A 14,433-nucleotide genomic window follows, 5' to 3' on the forward strand; every position below is an offset into this window, starting at 1 on the left:
ATTCGAACACACTGTTTTTCCAGACAAGTTGACCATTTGTTGTTTACATTTTGTCATGTTTCAAAAACTGAACCGACCATGTAGGAAAAATAAAATCCTCCAATTTTGAGTTCACACCAGAAAGCGTCTTGAAATATGTGGTGAGGGCCAATTAGTAAACTACTGCAGCTGGCGAGCTAACCGCTAACACACTATCCAGCCTGACTAACGCTAGTCAGATACAATAGCCCCTTGAGCTAATGTCTATTTTCTCTCTTTGTACTGTTTACTCCCTCCTGCCATTAGTATTCTCAGGATTTTACATCATTTCATTCAATAAAAAGTCACTGAAGGGAGGAAAACACTCCATGCTAACAGGTGTGCTAAGTGTTAGCTAGCAGGTTTTGTTGCTAACAGTCAACAAGTTCACACAGTTTATTCAAAACTCATATCTGTACCAACGAATCCTGTCTCAAACCACCTTTTCTATTTGTGGAGCAGTTAATTAGGTTAAATAAACGTGAAACACAGCTAATTAGCTACGCTAGCTTCCTCTAGCTCCGTGTTAGCACTGTCAAAACTGTTCACTATCGTTCAAAAGGTGCAAATTCACCATATCTTAAACTTGAATACACTACTTTTTCCATTGGAGAGAGTTTATTTTCCTGTGAATTTCTGCTGTTAAAACGCTGGCGTGACTGGACCATTATGAAGCTATTACCCAACAACAGAGTCAGAGCACTTGAGGGAAATGCAAAGCAGGGAGCTGTGATGGTTTTCAGAGCCTAATAAACAAGCTTTAATTGTTGCTTTCATTTCCTCTCCCCTCTCTAAAGTGCGGTGGGAAAGCGAGTCGCAGTATAAACTGTGGCTGTCAGACTGTCAGGACATCCTCATTTAACGCAATTAGCCGGATTTTCACTTGCAAAGTGTTGGTCAATTAAAGCCCTTTGGCCCATTAAGGGTTTCAAAACGTTATTTCTGTTTAATTTCATTTCATTTAGAAATTGCATTTGTTCATCACATGTACTGAAGAAACTGTTGGCGAAACCCTCGAGGCCTTTTTGCTTATGGCTCCCAGTCTCATCCGGAGGAGTCCATGAATCTGACGAGTACGGAGAGCAGTTAGGATAATCTGTCTTCAGAGAGTCCTTATGAGCATATAGCCGTTGAGGGGAAATAAACGGGCACGCAGTGACCGTCTGACTGATACAGGCGAGTAGTTTTTGAACTCAAACAGCTTGGTTGCGATTAATGGTTCGTCTCCTACGATCAGCTGTTCGTGGTAGAAAACTAAAATCAAAACAATGACGCAGTTACACACCAATGACTTCACATTATACCGACGACATATCAAAGACGTGGGGGGGTGGGGGTGGGGACACACACACACACACACACACACACACAGCGTCAGGTTTCCTCTGCACGGGACTAAGAAACTCCTCCTCTAATCTCCTCTGCACAGACTAACAGTTACAGGAGCAGGGGTGAGAGAGTGAATCAGTTCCAAACCACAGTGACGACTTGTTGTATAAGCCCATCGAGCAAAACGTCTTTGATCCGGCACAAACAACAGCAGCTCCTCTTTTTCTCCCCCCCTCCCACCTCCTCCCACCCCCAGGCAGCAAACCTCCATCGCCAATCAATGTTCTCAAACCCTTCCTTTACAAATGAGCGTCCCTTTAATGACATCACTCCTCCTACTCATTTCCTGTTGGTGTGGAAAGCCTCGACCGCGTCCGCTCCTTCCTCCCGGAGGAAGCGGGTCACTTCCCCGAGCAGGTAGCCCGCTGACAGATCGCTTCCTTGTCCGATAGGGCGGGGGGGGGGGCCACATGGATTGGGACGCTACTACGCATTGGGTTTTCATTGGTGCAGAGTATTCCAGTAACATGTACATGAATAGAAGCTTATAAAACCCCTCTCCGGACAAATCGGGGGTCTTTAGCATGCAGGAAAGAGCGCTGCCCCGTAGCTTCCTGCTCGCACTGTGCTCTGTCCTCATTCTCCTCAGTCTGATCCCCCTCAGTCCGAACAGTCACATGACCGAGCAACTTTTGGCTTTGTCCTTCCGGAGGTCTGTGGCCACGGCCGCCAGGTCGGGCCTCCCGGGCATGTGTGAAATCCTCTTGTTGGCGCGGGCGGCCTTGCTGCGCTTGACGTTTTTGTTGTTCTTGTTGATGCAAGCCAGCGTGGCCACGTGGAAAATGTCTCTCACGCTGTTCTCCGACTGCTGAGCCGAGCACTCGATGTAGGGCGCCGAGATCTGCTTGGCCATGCTGGAACCCTGAGGAGGCAAGACGCCAAATGTGGTCACCAGCGGAAGAAAAGGCTTTTGAGGTGGGGTGGGGGGGGTCAGGTTAGCTAGAGGTTATCACGTGTACTCGCGTCAACAATGACGAAAGGATTTAAACATGGCTTAAAGCAGAGTACAATGAGTTATTCATCAGAGATTAGTTAAAGAACTGCATTCAAATATCTGAAATATCTCAAATCAGCGTACCTGGTCATACGAGACGGGCGTCTGTCTGTGGTTGGAGAGCTCCACCAGCGTGCTCAGGTCAGTGCGCAGGTCTGATTTACATCCAACCAACAGCATCTTAGTGTTGGGACAAAACTCCTGGATCTCCCCTTTCCACTGTGGAGAAAAGACAAAAGCTCTCAGTCGTGCATCAATCAGAGAGAAGACACTGTTTTCTCCACAATTCATTCAGCGTCAAAAGGAGAAATTATCTGGTTTAATATGAGGAAAACATCAAAATCTATTCACAATTTCCCAATAGATCACAAATAAATACAAAGCAGACGAAGACTCGAGATTGAAAATGGTGATTGAGCTGTTCAAATATGTGTTAAAATATGCAGCCGGATCCCACGAGTTTCACCCCCCCCCTGTCCGTCGCCCGCCCTTTAAGTACAAAGGTTAAAGCTGCCACTTCCTGGAGCCCCTCACACTTTGAACCCTGGACAGAAACAACAAATAATCCCCGTGTTTCCTCCATGACAACAATAAATGCTGTGTGATCAATGGTATTTCTCCGGGGGCTTTAATCTGAGGCTAATGCGCCTCAGGGCTGACTGGCTGGTTGGCTGAGTGTCTGGGGATGGCTGGCTGGTCAGGGGATCAAGTTCATCGACACCCAAAGAGGAAGTTGTTGTATCCATCACTCTCTGTCTGCACAAGCCCCACTTGACTGTACCAGAGCTAATTCTGACGTAGACGATCATTGTCTGAAACGTGACCTTTGCTACGGCACTTAAACCACTCACTCACACACCAGAACAACAGATTCATATATTCCTACTTACTGCTAATGATTGATCCAACTAAAGTGTGCAGAAGAGATGTGCAAGAAGTTCACATTTAAACCTACAATATGGCTGCCATAATTTAATTTAATTTGGACCTTATGTGACTGGTTTTGTAACTTTTATGAAGAGCTAAAAAAAAAAAACATAATGAAAACAGGAAGTTCCTTTCAAAAGAAGAGCACAAACAAGCCGTGTGTGACTGCAGAAATCGATGCTTTTACATTCTTCACAACCCGAGTCTCATCAAAGGCTTCCACCAGTCAGTCGACTGATTCTCCCTGCCCTGCTTCATGTTCAATACACGCTCCAACATGTGGGAGTCGGCCACGGCCACAGTCATCAGATATTAACCACCGAGCTGCCGGTGGTTAATATCTGATGACTGTGGCCGTGGCTGACTCCCATGTGAGTAACTGGTGCTTCGGCAGCCCGTCAGTCTGAGTTAAAGGCTGTGAACAGCGTTACTTCCTTCTCCCAGCCGCCCCGGGGATTTGACCCAGCGACCTTCCAGTCACACTACAGCTTTACAACTTCACATCACAAGTTCTGACCAAGGTTACAGAAAAAAAAAAAAAAACCCCTTAAACTTAAACTTTTGATCCAGTTAAATGCAGCATCGCCTTTTGTCAGCCACATCAAACCAAATCCAAGTGATCAGACTTTAAAGTGGAGGAATGTTTAGAGTTTAAAAGGCTAAGACTTCCACTAAGTACATATCAAAGGCCTGATGATCGTCTCCTGAACGAGCGAGTCGGCAACAAACCTTTTTCAGTACGCTGTCGAGGGTTTCGGGGCGGCTGATGTCGAAGCAGATGAGGACGGCGTCGGAGTCTGGGTAGGAGAGAGGCCTCACGTTGTCGTAGTACGGAGATCCTGGAACAGAGGGGGAAGAAAAATAAAACATTCAGATTCAATTTGAAGCCGTTGCGCAAGGACATGGACAAACTTGCACGCACCCAGAGTTTATGCAACAGAACTGGTCAGTTTGACCTCATTTCCAGTAAATTAATGAAATCACTTCAACTGCTCCAGATTCAATTTGCTATTTTCTAAACAGGACAACCTTGACATCCGTGCTTTAGAACAGAAAACAGAACAATTTGTTGTTTTGCAGAAGACGTCCAATTTAAGACCTGTTCAGTAGATGGTACTTTTACAACCAGGAGGCCTTAAAATGATGGAAATCTGACGGCAGATGTGTCTTCTCTCCACATATTGTGCTCATGTGTGTTTATGTTTTAAAGGAAAGGAGGTAGAAACCCCCCTCCCCCCCGAGTTTTCCGAAAAGGAAATACCTGTATTCAAGTGAAGGGCAGCAACCGAGTCTGTGAACGACTTCAAACATATTTCTCGAATGCATGCAACACTCTAAAAGCATTTCTGACAGTTAGTCTCTTATGACATGATTGCAGCTCAGCCATAATCCATAGCAACCAGGCGAGAAAAACAAATATGCAGCATCAGTAGGAAAAATGTGCTGACTACGACAAGATCACTTGTTGAAGAAATCCTCTCCCGAGAAAGAGAGAACTTCAGTGCGAGGAAATGACTCCCTCCTTCCTCAAAATTGAAACCATGTGTGAGGGAGACGCCCATCTCTCGCCACCAGACTCAAACATCTCTGGAGAGGAAGGGCAAGGAGGGAGAGGGAGAGGGAGAGGGAGGAGGAGGAGGTGGTGGTGGTGGCGTCATGTCAAGGTGAGTCAAGATCACATGACGGGCTGACAAGAGCTGACCACACACACCCGGCTGCCAAGAATCTGGAGAATTTTGTTTTTGGTAACTGAAGGGTTCCATGGGAGGTCCTCTCCAAACACTGCTGTGGAGAAAAGCCAGGAATGCGCTGTCACACACACACACACACACACGCACACACACGGAGATGTGGTGTTCCTAATCTAAACAGTCTGGGTGAGAGACGACACCGTTTAAACAAGCCACGCTTCCTTCCAGGCCCGGGCCTCGCTCAGGGAATGATGTGTGCACGACTCCCGCACTGCATCTGAACCGTCCAATCTACGTTCTTCCTCAGACGTCCCCATGTTTGATGATAAATCTATGTTGCACACGAATCCAAACCTCTCTAAATCAGTAAAGAAGGAGGATTTAATGCAGGACTGGTGCAGTAGGCTGCATTATTTTTAGCATTTAGCAATGACAAACGTTTGAAATCCAAACATTTGATTAAATCCAAAAGTCCTAGTTAGTAGGATTTTCAAAATATAAATATAAAGAATGTGGGAAATCTTTTAAATTTCACAATAAAGATTATAAAGAACAATAAAAACCTGAATAAATAAACTAAATGAATTCAACGTTGTACAGAACCCACAGTATAAAGCCAGAGCTCATCAACACAAGCAGGTCTCCTACTGGCAACTTTCAAAACCCTTTCATTCTCACTGTGATTTTATGGGAAGGGAAGTTGTAGTAACATTTAATGTTTTTTGGAGTGGGGGGGGGGTGTCAGTGTTGAAATGGCGGGCTCTGGCTCAAACCCCGCGTTCTACAGTATCACTTTTCCAAATGTTGTAACACACACATGGGCCGTCCAGATTGCAGCTAATTTGTGTGTCTTAAAGCCTTTTTACCATTTCAAGACCTGAAAGTGAGTTCAGTATGGACGCCAGGAAGAACACAGAATAAATTATTTTGATGTCTTGATCGAAACATAATGCGTTTCAGATGGGAAAGCGCCGCCTTGCCATTTCCCACCCAACAACTTTCCGCTGTTCGACTCCCTTCCCTGAGAATCTTTTGGAAAAGCGTCCGATAGGTGACACCGCCGAAACAAAACAGGCTCCACGCTGAGCGGCTATCATCAACACGGCACAGGAAGTACACGCCGAGGAGGAATGTGGGATCCCCCGCAAGAATTTATTTTGCCATTTTTCATGGTTGTCTTGCAATCAATCACAACCGCACTGCATTGTTAGAGGGCTTTTTCTTTTTTTTCCAGCCCTTGCCGCCTGGTACCAATCACTGGAAAAACACAAGACCCTGCAACTGAAAGCTGTAAAGTTTGGTTGACATTTGGAAACACACACACACACACACACACACACACACACACACACACACACACACACACACACACACACGTCGGTGTTGCTGGGTAGAGTGTGTGAGGTCTTGTTGTTCACACATCTCCAAGTGTCTGCACATATTCCTATGAATTTACCTGGAGGTTTGAAGTATTTACAGCTGCAAATCCTCCCAGTAAATCCTTGCAAACCATTTCGGGCTTCGCAACACAAACAGAAAAAATAAATATTAAAAAGAAACGAAGGCATGTGGCGTGTTGAAGTGTGTGTGTGTGTGCAGCTCTGAACGCTTTCCAGGAGAGAACTGCCATTTATAGCAGAGTTATAACTGCATTAGGACTAAACTCTGCTTTGAGGTCATCTTCCTGCCAACTGGAAAGATAAGAGGAAATCCCATAGCTAACACACATACACACACACACACACGTAGAAACACACACACACAAAGACCTGGTGACTGTCATCTAATTAGCTCCTGTCATTGTTCTCCCACAGGATCTCTAAATCTGGAAGGAAGACACACACCCTGTCCTCCCTCTCTGTCCTTTAAACACACTGTGACACACACTCCTCCAGCCCCCCTCTGTCGCCTTCTCTTCGACATACAACCCCCAAATGAACACTATTGTGCACAGTGACACGAGAGGATACAGTATGATGTGAAACAATAGCAAACTTCCACTGTGGTCGCGGAATGAATGAAAAACCAAATAGTTTTCCATGACTGAGGAGAAGCTCCTCCAAGATGTAAAAACGTTCTTCCTTCCTGGTTTTTAGGCCGGTTTCCACAACAGCTGGGATAAAAAGCACCACTTAATGTAATAAATATACATGAAACATGGTGGAAAATCTATTCATGCGGAGTGACTCATTATTCAAATTCCCAGATGTTCCCCCTGACTTCCATCAAAAAAAAAAAAAAAAAAAAAATTCCATGATGTTTAAGACATCAAGACGTCAAGACATCCCACTTTCTTTCACACGATAAAAAAGTCGAACCGACGTGAAATTTTACTTTATCTCACGGCAGCACGTGCGGCGGGACACATGAGGTGGGCCAGCTGCATCTGACAGCCCGGAGGTACGGCAACAGGTCTGCAGGCCCGCTGATTTACTGCATAGTTGACATAGCAGAGCAGAACTGGGCTGAAAGCTGGGTGGGCGCATGTGTGTGTGTGTGTGTGTGTGTGTGTGTGTGTGGAGAGCCGTTAAGCCTTCAGAGACACCTGTGGAAACAACAGACAGCGACAGGCACGTCCAGCCATCTTACACCAGCCAGCTTGAATATATAACCTCTCACCAGCCAGACACATTCAACACAAACAAGAGCAGACGACAACGAGCAGTTTAAAGTGAACCATTAGTTGCTGTGGTTACGGAGGTACCTGTTTCTTACACTGCCATCCTCCCAACTCTGAAAAGCCATTACTACAATATAACTATATAATACAGTGTGACAGGCTACAATACAATGTTGCAATATGTGATGAGTCACAATGTAATATGTTACGATACGATGCACTATGTTACTATATGATGACAGTTAGTTCCCACCAAGTAATTTGATTGGTCGAGAGTCATTCCATGGGAGGGAAGAAGCCTGGTTACTTCAGCGCACACCTCCAGGTGCAGTTTGCGGGTCAGGAAAAGGTTTATGTGTTGCTTAGCAACAGTCAAATGATGGAATAAACAAACAAATTATAATCTGTTGTTGCTTATGACTGTTAACTGATATATCACACTGGGTCGGTTAACTGTGTCAGAATACAATACGACTTATCATACGATGTATTTTACGATGCGACGTTATGATGCAATAAGTTATTGTACGAGTTTTAGAATATGTTATGTGGCAAAGCGTTGCGTTAAATAAAAACATGTTATGATACAGAATATGTTATGTGTTTTTCATGGTTGTAATTGATAAGTATTCACCTCTCAGATCTCATCCAACAAATACTCCTCTCACCCTCGAAGTGTGCGAATCTAAAAACACACTAAAGATTGTGTTTATGACACCGAGAGCCACGTTAACAACAGACTGAGTCACGTTCGACTCCACATTACAACTAATACAAAAACCATAAATGAAGTTGAACATGTGCAACCAAGCAGGAAACACAGTGGAGCAGGTCCAAGTCAGGTGGGAGAGTCAAGTTTCTAAAATGTTGGACCGGCTAAATACCAGACAAAGATTTTAGTGTCCCACAGAAAGTCCTTCCATGACATTAGCAGACAGGAAGCCTATTAATCTCTCCCAGGATTTCACTGTCCTTCACTTCACACGCTGCATCGCCACCACACCGCCGCTCGGCAAATTCCGCCGTGATTCAATTTTCCCTTGGAAACGAGGTAGGGCTTTAGTGAACCACGCCACTTCTCTTTCACTCCACTGAGGATCTGGGCCTGCTGGGTACAATAGGGGTCTTTGTGGAGGAGGAAGTAGAAACCTTTAGTCTGAGGAATGCCAGACATGCGGCTCCAATTCGCTGAGCCCAGAAATGTGATCCAATGCAACAATGGCTGCCGACGGAGGAATGAAGGGGGCACAGTGTGTGTGTGTGTGTGTGTGTGTGTGTGTGTGTGTGTGAGCAGCAGAGGAGCTTACAGAGTGCATGAAAAAGTCTCATAACTAAGCTGTCCAGTATTACAGGGGAGGCAGCACATGCAACATGCTCTAGAGACCACAGAAGGAAATGATAATCTAGGCTGCTGCAGCCAAACTGTCATTATGCATCTTCCTTTAAAACTCCCTTTATCTGATTCTCTTCCTGTTTTCAAAGTAGGTCGTCTTTTCATGTGCAGAGGTGGCAGCTGTTCAATAAACAAAAAAACAACACATTTTTTCCCCACAAGGTTCCCAGGGATAAATATCATCAAATGAGATCCATGGGGTCCAACACATGTCTCTTTGGGAGACCTTGATGTGAAGACGCCTGAGCTCCTGAGGTTCCTTTTTTATTGATGCTTTTATTCCTTTTAGCGTTGGGAAATTTCCTAAGAGAGTTGAAGCAAACATCCTCCACTGATTTCTGTCATAGGAAAAAACACTGCAGTCCTCTCCAGAACCAGTACAGCATGAATATTTCAACAGCGTAAAGGTGTGAGATCTGTTTAAACCGATCTCCACTGAGCCTGAAACAATTAGTCGATTTTCACAGAAACTGAAACAGCAATTTTAAAGCTTCTCTAATACTTTTTGTAATATAAACAATGACTATGTGTAATGTGAAAGGGGTCGAACCCACATAGATTTATCACCAAATTCTGCTGTGTTCATCCCCTTGGTTTTTACGACATGCAACAAATGGCACCAAAATAGCAAAGTTAGCAACTCCTCAGTGAACAGAGTGAAGCATTTAGCAGCTAAAGAGCCACATATTTCCCTCAGGAGCAGGTGGAGACCAAAACAGAGCTAAAATCAGATGCCACAAACACAAAAGGTGATACTATGTCAGTGTTTGGCTTGTTGTGCTAATACTAAGTGGCCAAAAAAATCTGTTTTTTTCCATTTATAGCATCGTAAATGAAATATCTTTGGGTTTGGACTGTTGGACAAACAATTTAAAGACATTATCTTTCGCATTGGGGAATTGTTTTTGCTATTTTTCTGATCTTTTAGAAACTAAATTGTCAATCATATGATAGCCAGTAGAGATCTACCTGCTTACAGGCTCACAGATGCGACTTTTCTCATCTCCACTGTGGAAAATGAGAAGAGGCCTCAGGCATGCAGGCGCTGAGCCAAAGGGGCTCCTCTGTTTACCTTTGCTGGCTTCCTATCCTCCTGTTTGACTCTCAAACAAACACCTATGCAGCCCATTCAGACATGCAGGCAGACAACGTAAACCGCTTCCTCTGCCGGTGAAAGAAGTGCGAAGGCATCAAAGGCTGCGGCCTCGGCCCCAGCGGACCCCACCCTCGGGCTGGGAAGCAAAAGCGAGTCACAGGGGGGGGGGGACAAATGGAAAGCAACACAACTGGCAGGCATTTACCTTAATGACCTGAATTACTCTCATCACCCTCCCTTTTAAACACACACACCAGGCTGCTCATTAGGCCACTCATCACTGCCGAACAAAGACCACCACAGTGTGTGTAGGTGTGTGTTTGTGAGGGAGGTGGGGGGTGGCATGGCAATCTAGTGTTTGTCTTCATCTCTGCATCCTGGTCTTTGTCTTTGAGTGCATGTTGGGGTCACACACACACACACACACACAAACACACACCTCTCCTGCACACCTCAGGAGATAAAGCCGATGGGTGTCGCTACAAAGGGACCGGTCAAGCCGAAAGCTGTATCAATCAGACACTGGGTGTGTGTGCATGGTTGTGTGTGCGAGTGCTGGGTGGGGGTTAGGATTGAAGTTGGGTGGGTGGGGGTACTTGGCTCTATCTCAGACCCACTGATCTAATAGGAACCGCCCCCCCCCTCGCTGTTTTATGAAGCTGAAAGAAAAAGAAAAATGGCTCCAGGCGGCCGGCCAACACAGTGCAATAAAACATAATTCTCACTCTGGCCGGCTTTCATTTCTCCCACTTTCCACTTCCACAACACACACACACTGTAGGGGAGGAGGAATTTGAAATTTGAGCTCCTTGTTTTGCTTGCTTGTAGTGTAACTCTGCTTGGAAATGAGTATTAACTGCTGATACATTTATTTTCACTTCTTCTCAAGGGGGAGAAGAAAAAAAAAAAAAAGCGAATACAAACTTGAGGATGCTGCGTTCGCTGCTCCAGCTGTGGCTCCGTTTGTGCAAAAGGAGAATTTTGTAAACGGATTGTGTAGTTTTTGTGTCATTCTGATGTCTACATGCAAGAAACTCACTCCCAACATCGCTCAGGAATTCCAGGCCAGAGACCCGCAACAGCTGGCTGTCGGCTCGTCCCCGCCCATCACACACACAACATACGCCTCACTCACGCCTGACTGCTGTGCTATTCACTGCTCAGGCAATGATGGATGGGAAAGTGGGTTTGTTTACACACACACACACACACAGACACACACACACACACTGGGGACGCAGCAGCTGGTTTGGACCCAAAGTCCAACCACCAAGCGATAAAAGCTGCAGAGCCAGTACACGTGTTGCACAACTAAACTTCCCCAAATATCGCAACGAGAAGTGTGTTCTCCAGATGTATGAATATGAATATTTCCTGTTTCTGCTTTGGCATGCATCATGAAATCCGTTCCTCTGTTGCATTTGGAAATAAAACTAATCATTTCCATGTAGGTAAAAGGTGGGTGCTACCTAATCTGAGGCGAAACGTGTGTGGCTTGTAGGAGGATTAACCCAGCTTTACTGATTAAAATGGGTCACAGAATAATTTCATTATTCAAAAATGCAACATTTACACCTCCTTTAAATGTCACGATTTGGACATTTCACCTGAGCTTTAGTGTTCGTTATCAAAGATGCAGAATTTACCTGTCTATAGTTAATGATAATCGACTTTTACACAAATCTTATCAGCTGTTTGCATGTCCACAGGGGCCAAGTAGGGAGGGGGGGGGGTTGCGCAAGAGAGCTGCATGTCTGGACACGTCTGGACATTTTACCACAACTGATTGGCTGTGACAGAAGAAGTGAAGCGGACAGGGAGAGGTGATGGACAGCGGTGATTACCTGAGGTGTCCCAGAGGCTGAGCTCGATCCTCTGCGTGTCGATCTCGAAACTGGCTGTGTAGTTTTCAAACACTGTGGGGACATAGCTCTGCAGGGAAACATGGGGGGAGAGAGAGAGAGAGGACATCAGAGAGGAAGCCTTGTGGGAAATGAAGTGTTTAAATATGAGTTTGTTATGAAAATGGACAAAATGACAACAACTAGCACTAATACTTAACTATACAACAATACTACAGCACTGTTGCCACTATTTTACCTGCATTTGTGCAAAGCTTAACACTTGCAACACACAACCATGCATCATCACTACTGAAGCATCAACCCAATCCGACACACATAAAAAAAAAATTAAAAAAAAAAGAGCAATAGGTGACTGGTGATCACGTGACTGTGTATTAGTAAAATCAGGTTAATTAGCATCATGTTAATCAGTGTGAGGTGTTCAGGGTCTCACCTCGGGGAAACAGTCCTTGGCGAACACGTGAAGCAGCGCAGTCTTCCCGCACTGGCTGTCCCCCACCACCACTATCTTGCACTTCACACTCTGACTGGGATCCATGCCGGATTTCAGAGATAATTTCTGACACGAGCGTCTTTCCTTCATTGATTTTAAATCGGGATTAAGTATAAAAAAATGAGTCCAATCCTGCTGAGAGAGTGAGTCGTCGAGATGTGAAGCGACAGATGCGGTCGCGGTGTCGTCCTATCCTCCCAGCCTGCCTGACCGCCTCCCCCAGTGTCTCCGCCTGTTCTGAGCCGGTAAATGCCATTTGCCTGTATTTATAACGTCGCAGGAGCCAATGGCAGCGGCTCTCTCCCTGCCTGGATGAAGCTCGTCCCTCCCGCGAGCCTTCCCGCGAGCCTTCACACAGCAGCCTGCCGGGCCTGGCCACCAAGATGGCGCCCCCTGTGGACTCACCACAACTTTTATATCAATTACGTTAAAAAAAAACAAAAAAAACAAACAAACATTAAAATACAAAGAACGAAGTATATTCAAATTGTCGATTTATTTTTGTTTGTTCCTAAGGCTTTGTGAAATTACCAAAAATACCACATAAATACACAACATAGCTTGAACAGCAGGGTTGGCAGGACGCTTCAACATGCTAGTTAGCTTCATTTACTGCTTTCATGCCCTCATGTTTGTGATTTGTAAACGCCCATCTTTTCTCAAATATGTATAAAAATACGATAAAGACACAAATTCAACAATATCAGAAAATAATTAAGACATGATATGTTGTGCTTCTATGAAAGGACAGAAATCCAGTCAATGCTACTAGCTTGTTTGCTAAAGCCTAGCTGCTAACTACAATTAGCATCCAGATAACAACAATTATTAAAAATGTACAAATGAAGAAATGTTCCATATTTTTTTCTTTAATTTGAGGCCTAAAGCTAAACCTTAGTAGAATAATATTCAAAAGTGAACTTAGCCTTAACAAAATATTTAATTTTACTCAGTTTAAGGCTGAAATCATTAAAAAGAAATGCTCTATTAAATAGGCTACTGCTATTCCTCATGTAAATTATAAAATACCTGAAATCAAACTAATTACTCCAGAACTAGTATCATGTTGCTTATGTTTTTTGGGTTCATTATAACCACTACAGTACATTTATAATAACCTAATAACACATTACCCCCCAAACTAGGTTAATTTATGCGCTGTACACAATGCCTCAAAGGTTCTTAATTGGGGCATCTTCCCCTATCTTACATACATATATAGGAATAAGAATAAATAAAAACTAGGCTACATGAAAATAAATATTTTGCATGAATAGAACTACATAATTATTACTATTAGTAGAAGTACTGGTAAAGTGTGACTAATATAATAAAATGATGTTTTACTATACCACACTGTATGTTATCACTCATTTCTTATTTCTTATATCTTATTTTTATCTTGGTCCCTTTTGTGAAAAAAATCAGCAACCAACTATCATCATTGTTCAGTTGTAATGGTGCTGATGAATTAATGCAACATTAAACAGGTTTCTGCTGGGGCAGAGCACAATAAAGGTCCTGTTGAGGCTCTTCTAACTCATCTTTCTATATATTTTACACACAGAGAATGAGCACTCAGGCTGCTTATTAGCTGGACATTGTGAGCAGGTATTGATTGATTCCTTAAGAACTATCCCATTTTGAGCTCTCAGCCACATGAAAAAAAATAAATGAACCCAGTAGTGGATGCTCCTCATTTCCAGTGAGGATTCCCTCATTATCTGTGAGTAATACATGCACTCGTTGTGGTATACACAGCCCGGGAAAACACATTAGCTTTTTCAACCAGATTCTTCTGTGAAGACAGAGAGAAAAGGGTAAAATGGAAACTAAATTTCCCTACGGAGTCGATAATGCACCACATTCACCTTTTTCCATCTTTTTCAGAGTGTGAACAGGAACCCCTCTGCTATTAAGGCCTCATCTCTCAGCCTTCAGGCTACT

The 14,433-nt window shown here is 44.2% G+C and overlaps 1 protein-coding gene across 1 annotated transcript; it reads right to left on the bottom strand.

Annotated features, from left to right (window-relative positions):
* Window positions 1–1,804: 1,804 nt before the first annotated feature.
* On the bottom strand, window positions 1,805–12,708 carry rnd3 (Rho family GTPase 3). The gene is made up of 5 exons (XM_022746493.1): window positions 12,427–12,708; window positions 11,973–12,060; window positions 4,058–4,167; window positions 2,486–2,620; window positions 1,805–2,269 (listed from the first exon to the last, which is right to left on the bottom strand). Exons 1-5 carry the CDS (start codon window positions 12,574–12,576, stop codon window positions 2,021–2,023), a joined length of 732 nt encoding a protein of 243 aa, XP_022602214.1. The 5' UTR covers window positions 12,577–12,708; the 3' UTR covers window positions 1,805–2,020.
* Between the last annotated feature and the right edge of the window lie 1,725 nt (window positions 12,709–14,433).

The sequence above is a fragment of the Seriola dumerili genome, unplaced genomic scaffold (assembly GCF_002260705.1).
Source record: "Seriola dumerili isolate Sdu_G_001 unplaced genomic scaffold, Sdu_1.0 BDQW01000105.1, whole genome shotgun sequence".
Taxonomy (NCBI): domain Eukaryota; kingdom Metazoa; phylum Chordata; class Actinopteri; order Carangiformes; family Carangidae; genus Seriola; species Seriola dumerili.